Genomic DNA, 12,495 nt, shown 5'->3' with positions numbered 1-12,495 from the left:
GGACCTTGTAGGTCATCTAGTCCAACCCGCCGCCCAATCTCAGCTTGAAAGGAACTGACAGCCAAGAGTTTATGTTTAACGTCCGATGAATTTAAGAGTCCACAAAGCTTTTTCGGTCGTCTTGTTAAAAAGCTAGCAGAAAAACCAGCATTTTTCAAGATCTGCCCTAAAATTCGATGGGCCAACAATCCATTTACTTCCATGAGCTTATGTTTAAAACCAGAGAAAAGGAAATTACACGCATTAAATACCCAGGTTAATATGCCCACACCTCAAAAGTCTGATTTTTGATGACTACACATGGATGTGTAGTTCTTGGTTATAAATCAGGTGTGGTTTTGTTACTGCCAGTCTGGTACATCCGGTTTAGCTGGAAGTTTCGGATAATATCCAAAAATACCCACAAGTAAGAAACCCTTTTTAAGTTTTCCAGAAATTAATTAAGATCAAATCAAATTCACCAAGATCAAATCTTGTTGAGATCGCCTTTGGAAAACCTGAGTAAGGCCACACCTGGAAAAACTGCATCCAGTTTTGGTCGCTACCATATAAAGAAATATGTTGAGACTTTAAAAAAAAGTGCAGAGAAGAGCAACTAAGATAATTAAAGGCCTGGAGACTAAAACATACAAAGAATGGTTGCAGGATTTGGATGTGGCCAATCTAGTGAAAAGAAGGATGAGGGGTGACATGATAGCATCTTCCAAAATTTGAGGGGTTGCCACAAAGAAGAAGGGTTCAATTTATTTTTCAAAGCACCTGAAGGCAGGACAAGAAACAATGGATGGAAACTAACCAAGGAGAGAAGCAACCTGGAATTAAGGAGAAACTTCCTAACAAAATAGAACAGAATAGAACAGAGTAGAGTAGAGTAGAGTAGAGTAGAGTGTAGAGCGTAGAGTGTAGAGCACAGTAGAGTAGAGTAGAGTAGAATAGAGTAGAATAGAATAGAATAGAATAGAATAGAATAGAATAGAATAGAATAGAATAGAATAGAATAGAATAGAATAGAATAGAATAGAATAGAATAGAACAGAATGTAGAGTAGAGTAGAGTAGAGTAGAATAGAATAGGAGTAGAGTGTAGAGCATAGAGTGTAGAGTAGACTAGAGTACAGTAAATTAGAGTAGAATAGAATAGAATATAGAGTAGAGTAGAGTAGAGTAGAGTAGAGTAGAGTAGAGTAGAGTAGAGTAGAGTAGAGTAGAGTAGAATAGAATAGAATAGAATAGGAGTAGAGTAGACTGGGTACAGTGAAATTAGAGTGAGAATAGAATAGAATATAGAGTAGAGTAGAGTGAGTAGAGTAGAGTAGAGTGGGGTAGAGTGGAGTGGAGTGGAGTAGAGTAGAGGTAGAGTGGAGTAGAGTGGAGTGGGGTAGAGTGAGTGAGTAGAGTGAGGTAGAGTAGACTGGGTACAGTAAATTAGAGTAGAATAGAATAGAATATAGAGTAGAGTAGAGTAGAGTAGAGTAGAGTAGAGTAGAATAGAATAGAATAGAATGTAGAGTAGAGTAGAGTAGAGTAGAGTAGAGTAGAGTAGAGTAGAGTAGAGTAGAGTAGAGTAGGGAATAGAGAGTAGAGTAGAATAGAATAGGAGTAGAGTGTAGAGCATAGAGTGTAGAGTAGACTAGAGTACAGTAAATTAGAGTAGAATAGAATAGAATATAGAGTAGAGTAGAGTAGAGTAGAGTAGAGTAGAGTAGAGTAGAATAGAATAGAATGTAGAGTAGAGTAGAGAAGAGGAGAATAGAGTAGAGTAGAGTAGAGTGTAGAGCATAGAGTGTAGAGTAGAGTAGAGTGGAGTAGAGTAGAGAGAGTAGAGTAGAATAGAGTAGAGTAGAGTAGAGTAGAGTAGAGTAGAGTAGAGTAGAGTAGAGTAGAGTAGAGTAGAGTAGAATAGAATAGAATAGAATAGAATAGAATAGAATAGAATAGAATAGAATAGAATAGAATAGAATAGAATTCTTTATTGGCCAAGTGTGACTGGACACACAAGGAATTTGTCTCTGGTCTATATGCTCTCAGTGTACATAAGGAGAATAAAATACATTCATCAAGAATAAAAAGATATAACACTTAGTGATAGTCAAGGTTACTAATAAGCTTCAAATCGTATTAGGAAACAAATACAACTGAAAGATACAAGCAACATCGTTATAGTAATAAGTGGGAAGAGATAGATACCAGTAAGGAAGAGAATAATAATAATAGTAATACAGTCACTAACGACAATTAACCAGTGGAACTGCTTGCCACCAGAAGTTCTAGGTGCTCAAACACTGGAGGTTTTTAAGAAAAGACTAAATAGCCACTTGTCTGAAATGGTTTAGGGTCTCCTGCTTGTGGAAAGGGTTGGACTAGAACAGGAGTCTCCAACGTTGGCAACTTTAAACCTGGAGGACTTCAACTCCTCCAGGCTTAAAGTTGCCAAGGTTGGAGACTCCTGGATTAGAAGACCTCCAAGGTCTCTTTGAGTTTATTCTGAATGACTGACTCCTGGAGATTCCACACACACGTCATGTGTGGTTCTCATGACTCCAGGAGAGAAGTGGTGTTCCGTTTCTTTGGTGGCTTTCAAAACCAACGTGGTCTTCCAAATTAGGTTAGAACCTGAGACCCCATACGCTAAACATATAACTCACCTGCCCAGTTCTTCCTCCATGTCATAGTGGTCTTCGACCCGTTCCTGACGGAACGTGGACATCCCTGCTTGAAGGGAAGAACTGCCTCTCCCACCTCAATTGGTGATGTTCCTGCCGTCGAGGTGGTACCAAGACCTGGGATAGAGATAAGGTGGTAGGTAGACTGTTCATATCTGTTCTCCTTTCACAACCTGTTCTTAAAAGCCTGTCCTCCACTCCTGCCAGGGATGGTGAGAAGATATGGCTCACAGGGTCAAGACGGGAGACCAAGGAGGTACGATTAAAGGTCTACCTGTCGTTTATGACCAGGAAAACCTTCAATCAACACATTGTGTTGAAGCCATCTTGATGCCGTCGACCGTAGCCGAGCTACCCTTGGCTGCCGAGGTTGTCCTGGGTCTCCCAAGATGTCCCCAAACATCTTCATGACACCTCCTCCTAGCTTCTTCTAGTCCAGTATTTCTCAACCTTGGTTGCTTTTAAGACAAATGGACTTCAACTCCCAGAATTCACTGCCGGCTGGGGAATTCTGGGAATTGAAGTCCACACATTCTCACAGCAGCCAAGGTTGGGAAGCCTGGTTCTTCTCCGTTCTTCTGCTTCTCAAATTTCATCCTCAAGAAGAACTTCCCCAGAGGACACCTCCATCCCCCACCCACCCCCACCGCCCTTTTTAATCTAGGACAAAGCCCCCTTTGGCTCAAATCCATCATCCCCTCCCCTGAATTTCCTGCCATTATCTTTTAACCCCCCTTCGTGGGCAAGACAACAGATCTTAGCAATTGAGCCCCTCCTCAAAGAGCAATCGGTGTCCTTACTGGACACCCTGTTCTTCATGCAACAATTGGAAGGCCCTTCCTCTCTCCCTCCTTCATTCGTTCTCATCCATCTAGCTCTTCTTTCTTTCCTTCCTTCCTTCCTTCTCATCTGTCTTTTCTTTCTTTCCTCCCTCCCTCCTTCATTCATTCTTATCCATCCCTTTCTTTCCTTCCTTCCTTCCCATCCATCTATCCATTTTCCTCCCTCCCTCCTTCATTCATTCTCATCCATCCCTTTCTTTTCTTCCTTCCTTTCTTCTCATCCATCTATCCTTTCTTTCCTCCCTCCTTCATTCATCCTCATCCATCTATCCCTTCTTTCTTTCCTTCTTCTCATCCGTCTATCCTTTCTTTCCTCCCTCCCTCATTCATTCATTCTTACCCCTTCCTTCCTTCCTTCCTTCCTTTCTTCTCATCCATCTATCCTTTCTTTCCTCCCTCCTTCATTCATTCTCATCCATCTATCCCTTCTTTCTTTCTTTCCTTCCTTTTTTCTCCTCCGTCTATCCTTTCTTTCCTCCCTCCCTCCTTCATTCATTCTTACCCCTTCCTTCCCTCCTTCCTTCCTTCTCATCCATCTATCCTTTCTTTCCTCCCTCCTTCATTCATTCTCATCCATCTATCCCTTCTTTCTTTCTTTCCTTCCTTTTTTCTCATCTGTCTATCCTTTTCTCCCTCTCTCATTCATTCATTCTTACCCCTTCCTTCCTTCTTCTCATCCATCTATCCTTTCTTTCCTCCCTCCTTCATTCATTCTCATCCATCTATCCCTTCTTTCTTTCCTTCCTTCTTCTCATCCGTCTATCCTTTCTTTCCTCCCTCCTTCATTCATTCATTCTTACCCCTTCCTTCCTTCCTTCCTTTCTTCTCATCCATCTATCCTTTCTTTCCTCCCTCCTTCATTCATTCTCATCCATCTATCCCTTCTTTTCTTTCCTTCCTTTTTTCTCATCCGTCTATCCTTTCTTTCCTCCCTCCCTCATTCATTCATTCTCATCCCTTGCTTCCTTCCTTCCCTAATTCCAGAGCCCCTCCCATATTCCATCTCCTGCCACATTTCCTCACCCCACACCTGGTCTCTCCCACGCTTAATGTCGTCCCCCGCCCCGCCCAGCCCGCATACACACACCCCAATTTCCTAATTATTTTTATTTTTTTTATTTTTATAGTATATATAAAAATATTTATTTATATAGTATATATATATATACTATATATATATATATATAGTATACAGTATATATAAGCATAAGCATGAAATAACTATACAATATATAAGCATATATATAAGTGTGAGTATGTAATAACTATATATTAATTGGATATAACGAAAGGAAACAATAGGTCAGGAATTAGCAAGCCACAAACATCGCAAGGGACAAACCTGCAATCCGCCTCTCTCTCGCGGGTGGGCTCCAAGGGGCCTCCCCCTCCCTTTCCTCTCCTCCCCCCACCCCCCTGCCTTTCCTGTTGTCGCCCCCCCCCCCACCAGCTGGGGTGTTGCTGTTGTTTTTTGCTAGAATCTAATTCTGGCCCCAAGTCAGCTCCCTCCCAGCCTTGTGTAGCCCATCATGGATCCTGACCACCACCCTCCATGTCGTCGTCGTCCCCCACGCCCCCCTCACACTTCACCCCCTGGGTTTTTCCAAGTTCCCCCAAAGGCCCCTTTCTTCTAACCCCCCCCTCAATTGCCAGACCCCTCCATTGGCCCCATAGGCCAGCCCTATGGCCCCTTCCCCTTCCCCATCCCTGGCCCCAACCTCTGCTTTCTCCCTTCCCCACCCTCTCCCCTTCCTCCCTTCTGTCTCGGGGCCCCCTACCCCAGATTTTACTAAAGTCCAATTCTATCCCCAAGTCAGCTTCCCCCTTCCTCTAGCCCCCTCCCCAATTCCCTTGGCCCCATAGACCAGCCCTAACAGCCCTTCCCCACCTGCAACCCCCCACTTTCTCCCCACCCTTTCTGTCTCTCCCCACCCCAATTTTTGCTAGCGTCAATTCTGTCCCCAAGTCTGCCCCTCCCACCCTTCCCCTCTTAAACCCCTCCCCAATTGCCAGGCCCTTCCATTGGCCCCATAGGCCGCCCTACCACCCCTTCCCCATCCCCATCTCTGGCCCCAACCCCTTCTGTCTTCTTCCCCACCCCAGATTTTACTAGAGTCCAATTTTATCCCCAAGTCAGCTTTCCTCCTACCCTTCCCTCTAGCCCCTCCCCAATTCCCTTGGCCCCATAGACCAGCCTGACCAGCCCTTCCCCACCTGCAACCCCCGCTTTCTCCCCACCCTTTCTGTCTCTCCCCACCCCAATTTTTGCTAGTGTCCAATTCTATCCCCAAGTCAGCTCCCTCCCACCCTTCCTTCTAGCCCCTCCCCAATTGCCAGGCCCTTCCACTGGCCCCATACCATCGCTTCCCCATCCCCATCTCTGGCCCCAACCCCTTCTGTCTTGCTCCCCACCCCAGATTTTACTAAAGTCCAATTTTAACCCCAAGTCTGCCCCTCCCACCCTTCCCTCTAGCCCCCTCCCCAATTGCCAGGCCTCCTTTGGCCCCATAGACCGCCCTACCAGCTCTTCCCCATCCCCATCTCTGGCCCCAACCCCAGCTTTCTTTCTTCCCCCTCTCCCCTTCCTCCTCTTATGTCTCAGCCCCCTACCCCAGATTTTACTGTCCCCAAGTCTGCCCCTCCCATCTTCCTCTCTAGCCCCTCCCCAATTGCCAGGCCCTCCTTTAGCCCCATAGACTGGCCCTACCAGCCCTTCCCCATCCCCATCTCTGGCCCCCAACCCCAGCTTTCTTTCTTCCCCCTCTCCCCTTCCCTCCTCTTATGTCTCGGCCCCCTACCCCAGTTTTACTGTCCCCAAGTCTGTCCCTCCCATCTTCCCTCTAGCCCCTCCCAAATTGCCAGGCCCTCCTTTGGCCCCACAGACCGGCCCTACCAGCCCTTCCCCATCCCCATCTCTGGCCCCCAACCCCAGCTTTCTTTCTTCCCCCTCTCCCCTTCCTCCTCTTATGTCTCGCCCCTACCCCAGATTTTACTGTCCCCAAGTCTGCCCCTCCCATCTTCCTCTAGCCCCTCCCCAATTGCCAGGCCCTCCTTTGGCCCCATAGACCGGCCCTACCAGCCCTTCCCCATCCCCATCCCCATCTCTATTTAACCCCAGCTTTCTCTCTTCCCCCCTCCCCTTCCCTCCTCTTATGTCTCAGCCCCCTACCCCAGATTTTACTGTCCCCAAGTCTGCCCCTCCCATCTTCCTCTAGCCCCTCCCCAATTGCCAGGCCCTCCTTTGGCCCCATAGACCAGCCCTACCAGCCCTTCCCCATCCCCATCTCTGGCCCCCAACCCCAGCTTTCTCTCTTCCCCACCCTCTCCCCTTCCTCCTCTTATGTCTCAGCCCCCTACCCCAGATTTTACTGTCCCCAAGTCTGTCCCTCCCATCTTCCCTCTAGCCCCTCCCCAATTGCCAGGCCTCCTTTGGCCCCATAGACTGGCCCTACCAGCCCTTCCCCATCCCCATCTCTGGCCCCCAACCCCAGCTTTCTTTCTTCCCCACCCTCCCCTTCCCTCCTCTTATGTCTCGGCCCCCTACCCCAGATTTTACTGTCCCCAAGTCTGCCCCTCCCACCCTTCCCTCTAGCCCCTCCCCAATTGCCAGGCCCTCCTTTGGCCCCATAGACCAGCCCTCCCAGCCCTTCCCCACCTAACCCCTCCCTTTTTTCTCCTTCCCCACCTCTCCCCTCTCCTTGCCCCTCCCTTCCGTCTCGCCCCACCCCAATTCGTCCCTCTTAAGCCGCCCTTCCCTCTAGCCCCTCCCCAATTGCCAGGCCTCCTTTAGCCCCATAGACTGGCCCTACCAGCCCTTCCCCATCCCCATCTCTGGCCCCAACCCCAGCTTTCTTTCTTCCCCTCTCCCCTTCCTCCTCTTATGTCTCGGCCCCCTACCCCAGATTTTACTGTCCCCAAGTCTGCCCCTCCCACCCTTCCCTCTAGCCCCTCCCCAATTGCCAGGCCCTCCTTTGGCCCCATAGACCGCCCTACCAGCCCTTCCCCATCCCCATCTCTGGCCCCAACCCCAGCTTTCTCTCTTCCCCACCTCTCCCCTTCCCTCCTCTTATGTCTCGGCCCCCTACCCCAGATTTTACTGTCCCCAAGTCTGCCCCTCCCATCTTCCTCTCTAGCCCCTCCCCAATTGCCAGGCCTCCTTTAGCCCCATAGACTGGCCCTACCAGCCCTTCCCCATCCCCATCTCTGGCCCCAACCCCAGCTTTCTCTCTTCCCCACCTCTCCCCTTCCTCCTCTTATGTCTCGCCCCCCTACCCCAGATTTTACTGTCCCCAAGTCTGTCCCTCCCATCTTCCCTCTAGCCCCTCCCCAATTGCCAGGCCCTCCTTTAGCCCCATAGACTGGCCCTACCAGCCCTTCCCCATCCCCATCTCTATTTAACCCCAGCTTTCTTTCTTCCCTCTAGCCCCCTCCCCTTCCTCCTCTTATGTCTCGGCCCCCTACCCCAGATTTTACTGTCCCCAAGTCTGCCCCTCCCACCTTCCCTCTAGCCCCTCCCCAATTGCCAGGCCCTCCTTTGGCCCCATAGACCGGCCCTACCAGCCTTCCCCATCCCCATCTCTAACCCCAGCTTTCTCTCTTCCCCACCTCTCCCCCTTCGCTCCTCTTATGTCTCGGCCCCCTACCCCAGATTTTACTGTCCCCAAGTCTGCCCCTCCCATCTTCCTCTCTAGCCCCTCCCCAATTGCCAGGCCCTCCTTTGGCCCCATAGACTGGCCCTACCAGCCCTTCCCCATCCCCATCTCTATTTAACCCCAGCTTTCTTTCTTCCCCCTCCCCTTCCCTCCTCTTATGTCTCGGCCCCCTACCCCAGTTTTACTGTCCCCAAGTCTGTCCCTCCCATCTTCCCTCTAGCCCCTCCCAAATTGCCAGGCCTCCTTTGGCCCCATAGACCGCCCTACCAGCCCTTCCCCATCCCCATCTCTGGCCCCAACCCCAGCTTTCTTCTTCCCCTCTCCCCTTCCTCCTCTTATGTCTCAGCCCCCTACCCCAGATTTTACTGTCCCCAAGTCTGCCCCTCCCATCTTCCCTCTAGCCCCTCCCCAATTGCCAGGCCTCCTTTGGCCCCATAGACTGGCCCTACCAGCCCTTCCCCACCTCTCCCCTTCCCTCTAGCCCCTCCCCAATTGCCAGGCCCTCCTTTGGCCCCATAGACCGCCCTACCAGCCCTTCCCCATCCCCATCTCTGGCCCCAACCCCAGCTTTCTCTCTTCCCCACCTCTCCCCTTCCTCCTCTTATGTCTCAGCCCCCTACCCCAGATTTTACTGTCCCCAAGTCTGTCCCTCCCATCTTCCCTCTAGCCCCTCCCCAATTGCCAGGCCTCCCTTTGGCCCCATAGACTGGCCCTACCAGCCCTTCCCCATCCCCATCTCTGGCCCCAACCCCAGCTTTCTTTCTTCCCCACCTCTCCCCTTCCCTCCTCTTATGTCTCAGCCCCCTACCCCAGATTTTACTGTCCCCAAGTCTGCCCCTCCCACCCTTCCCTCTAGCCCCTCCCCAATTGCCAGGCCCTCCTTTAGCCCCATAGACCAGCCCTCCCAGCCCTTCCCCACCTAACCCCTCCCTTTTTTCTCCTTCCCCACCTCTCCCCTCTCCTTGCCCCTCCCTTCCGTCTCGCCCCACCCCAATTCGTCCCCTCTTAAGCCGCCCTTCCCCGCCCCCCTCTCAACTCCCCCCCCCATTTTTCTCGCCCGCCTCCCCTTTGAAGCCCCGACGCCCCTGACCCACCTGGCAGGCGGGAGCGCGCCTGGAATGGGGGGGGAGAGAGAGAGGGAGAGAGAGGGAGCAGGAGGCGCGTTCCCGAGAGCCCAACTCGCCGCCGCCGCCGCCGCTCCTCGCATTCCAGCAGAGAACCTTCCGCCCCGTCCCTGGGAAGGCGGAGCCGCGCCGCTTCCCCATTGGCTAAAGCGCGGAGGTGACGTCACCGGCGGGCTTCTGCCGCAACGTTCCATGGCTTTCCCCGGGCCTTTGAAGTCCGCGCGTGACGTCACGGGAATACACACACACCCCCACACCCCTTTTTTTCTTTTTTCTTTTTTTCATTTTTATCAATGGGAACTTTGCGGGGGGTATCGGTTCTTGACTCCGGGCCTTACGGCCGCTCCCCCCCACCCCCCCCATTCAGGAATAGGGCCCACCCAAGAGGAGGAAGCCCTATAGAAAGGAAGGGGAAGGGAAGGGGAAGGGGAAGGGGAAGGGGGGCCCACCCACCCAAAAGGAGGAAGTCACCTATCCCATATGCAGGAATCGAACCCATCCCAGAGGGGGGACACGCACGCGCACACACACACATGCAGGAATCGGGCATACCCCAAAAAGGGGATCCTCCCACCTTAAGGAATGGGGCCCACCCAAAAGGGAGAACTCCTACCCACAGAAATTGGCCTCATCCCCTCCCAAAAAGGAACCCCGCCCCTATGCAGGACTCGGGCCCACCCTAGAGGAGGACCCTCCCCCATAACATATGCACCCCCCCCCATACACATATGGAGCCTATGCACCAAAAACAAATTCCTTGTGTGTCCAATCACACCTGGCCAATAAATTCTATTCTATTCTATTCTATTCTATTCTTCCCTTCCCTTCCCTTCCATTACACTTTTTCTATTCTAATTCTATTCAATTCTAATTCTATTCTATTCTATTCCATATTTTCTACTCTATTCTATTCTAATTCTATTCTATTCCATATTTTCTATTCCAATTGTATTCCATTCCATATTTTCTATTCTATTCTAATTCTATACTATTCTAATTCTATTCTATTCTAATTCTATTCTAATTCTATTCTATTCCATATTTTCTACTCTATTCTAATTCTATTCTATTCTATTCCATATTTTCTATTCTAATTCTATTCTATTCCATATTTTCTACTCTATTCTAATTCTATTCTATTCTAATTCTATTCTATTCCATATTTTCTATTCTATTCTATTCTATTCTATTGTATTCTATTCTATTCTATTCTACACATATTTAGTAATTAGGCCCATTGAAGAGGAGCCCCCCTACATGCAGAAATTGGGCTGACCAAAGAGGACAAACTCACCCCCCATGTAAGAATCAGGCCCATTCAAAGGAAGGAGTCCCACACCCCACACCCCCATGCAGGAATCAGACATTCCCAAAAGGAAGATACACACACACACTCCACCATACAGGAATTGGGTGTATCCAAGAAGATCTATCTGTGTGGTCCCTCAGAATGCAGACTGACTACATGGCCCAAAATCAATCTGCAAAAAATCCAACTCTTTGAGAAGATGGATCTCGATAGACTTGAACCCTGGGCCCTATCTAACAAAATGATATTCGATGTAGAGAAAAGTCAAGTCTTACACTTAGGCTAGAAAAACCAAAAGCACACATATAGACTGGGTGAAACCAGGCTTAATAGAAGTGACTGTGAGAGGGATCTTAGAGTCTTAGTGGACAATCAGTTAAATAGGAGCCAGCAATGTGCATCATCAATCAAAAAAGCCAATCTGAAGATGCATTAACAGAGGGATACAATCAAGATCAAGGGAGGTACTAATACCACTCTATAAAGCCTTAGTAAGACCACACCTAGAGTACTGCTCCCAGTTTTGGCCACCACACTATAAAAAAGAGGTTGAGACTCTAGAAAAAGTACAGAGAAGAGCAACCAGGATGATGAGGGGACTGGAGACTAAAACATCTGAAGAATGATTGCAGGCTACTCTAGTGAAGAGAAGGACCAGGGGAGACAGGATAGCAGTCTTCCAATACTTGAGGGGCTGCCACAGAGAGGAGTTGGGGGTCAAGCTGTTTTCCAAAGCACCTGAAGGCCAGACAAGGAATAATGGATGGAAACTGACCAAGGAGAGATTCAACCTAGAAATTTTCTGACAGTGAGAAGGCCATAACATTGGGAAAAGTAGAAGGGACGAGGAGAAAACCAACCACAAGTTAGACTCAACCGTGGTGGCAATAGGAACACCAGTCGGTAGACTTGAAGGGCCAGATGGAGAACTGGAAACCCGTTTCTTTGGTTCTCTGGGAACCATGGCTGGTTGCTACGAAACGATGGGAACTTGGTGGAATATATGGAATATCAGTCAATATGAAGACCCATATCTTTGGAGAAGGCTCAGAGGCTGGGAATGGTGGAAAGGCAGGGAATAGAATAGAATAGAATAGAATAGAATAGAATAGAATAGAATAGAATAGAATAGAATTCTTTATTGGCCAAGTATGATTGGACACACAAGGAATTGGCGCATATGCTCTCAGTGTACATAAAAAGACAAGATATATTCATCAAGACACAAAAGGTACAACACTTAATGATCGTCATAGGGTACAAATAAGAAATCAAATCATTCTAGAAAACAATATCAATATAAAACATAAGGATACAAGCAACAAAGTTAAAGTCATACAGTCATAAGCGGGAGGAGATGGGTAATAAGAACGATGAGAAGTTTAATAGTAGTGCAGACTTAGTGAATAGTTTGACAGTGTGGAGGGAATTATGTGTTTAGCAGAGTGATGGCATTTCGGAAAAAATCTATTGTGTCTAGTTGTTTTGGTGTGCAGTGCTCCATAGCGTCGTTTTCAGGGTAGGAGTTGAAACAGTTTATGTCCAGGAGGAGATTCAACAAAGCGGTGGATAGACTCGATTAAAATGATGATGGGGCACCAATGGAAGTTCTGAAGGACCAGTTTGGGTTACTGCAGCGGCCCCCAAACCTTTGGGCACCAGGGACCGGTTCCATGTAGAAACTGCAAACTGGAAGGGCGGTGGTTTCTGGTGCTTCCTGCATCCTGCCGATGGGGTTTTGCTTGTTTGCGCAGACCAGTTTTTGGCATGTCACGGACCGGTGCAAGTCCTCGGACCAGTAGTTGGGGATACCTGGGTTGCTGATCTCCTGAAGAGAATCTATCTCCACCAACTTGGGTCAAAGATGTCCTTAGCTGTGTCTTCAGAGGTTTGGTGGTATTGTTGT

The 12,495-nt window shown here is 49.0% G+C and overlaps 1 protein-coding gene across 1 annotated transcript in view; it reads right to left on the bottom strand.

The window, feature by feature from the left end:
• The window catches only part of DAPK3 (death associated protein kinase 3), a 31,247-nt gene extending 21,851 nt beyond the window's left edge, over positions 1 to 9,396 (bottom strand). Inside the window, exons 1-2 of the mRNA XM_058163418.1 lie at positions 9,251 to 9,396; positions 2,645 to 2,779 (exon numbers count right to left, since the gene is read on the bottom strand). Of these exons, the coding sequence (XP_058019401.1) occupies positions 2,645 to 2,706 (62 nt within the window). The 5' untranslated portion in view covers positions 2,707 to 2,779; positions 9,251 to 9,396. The remainder of the gene's footprint in view (positions 1 to 2,644; positions 2,780 to 9,250) is intronic.
• Positions 9,397 to 12,495: the final 3,099 nt, after the last annotated feature.

The sequence above is a fragment of the Ahaetulla prasina genome, chromosome 1, assembly GCF_028640845.1.
Source record: "Ahaetulla prasina isolate Xishuangbanna chromosome 1, ASM2864084v1, whole genome shotgun sequence".
Lineage (NCBI taxonomy): Eukaryota > Metazoa > Chordata > Lepidosauria > Squamata > Colubridae > Ahaetulla > Ahaetulla prasina.
Note: the sequence above shows the minus strand (reverse complement) of the source record. Positions and strands in the feature narration are given on the sequence as shown.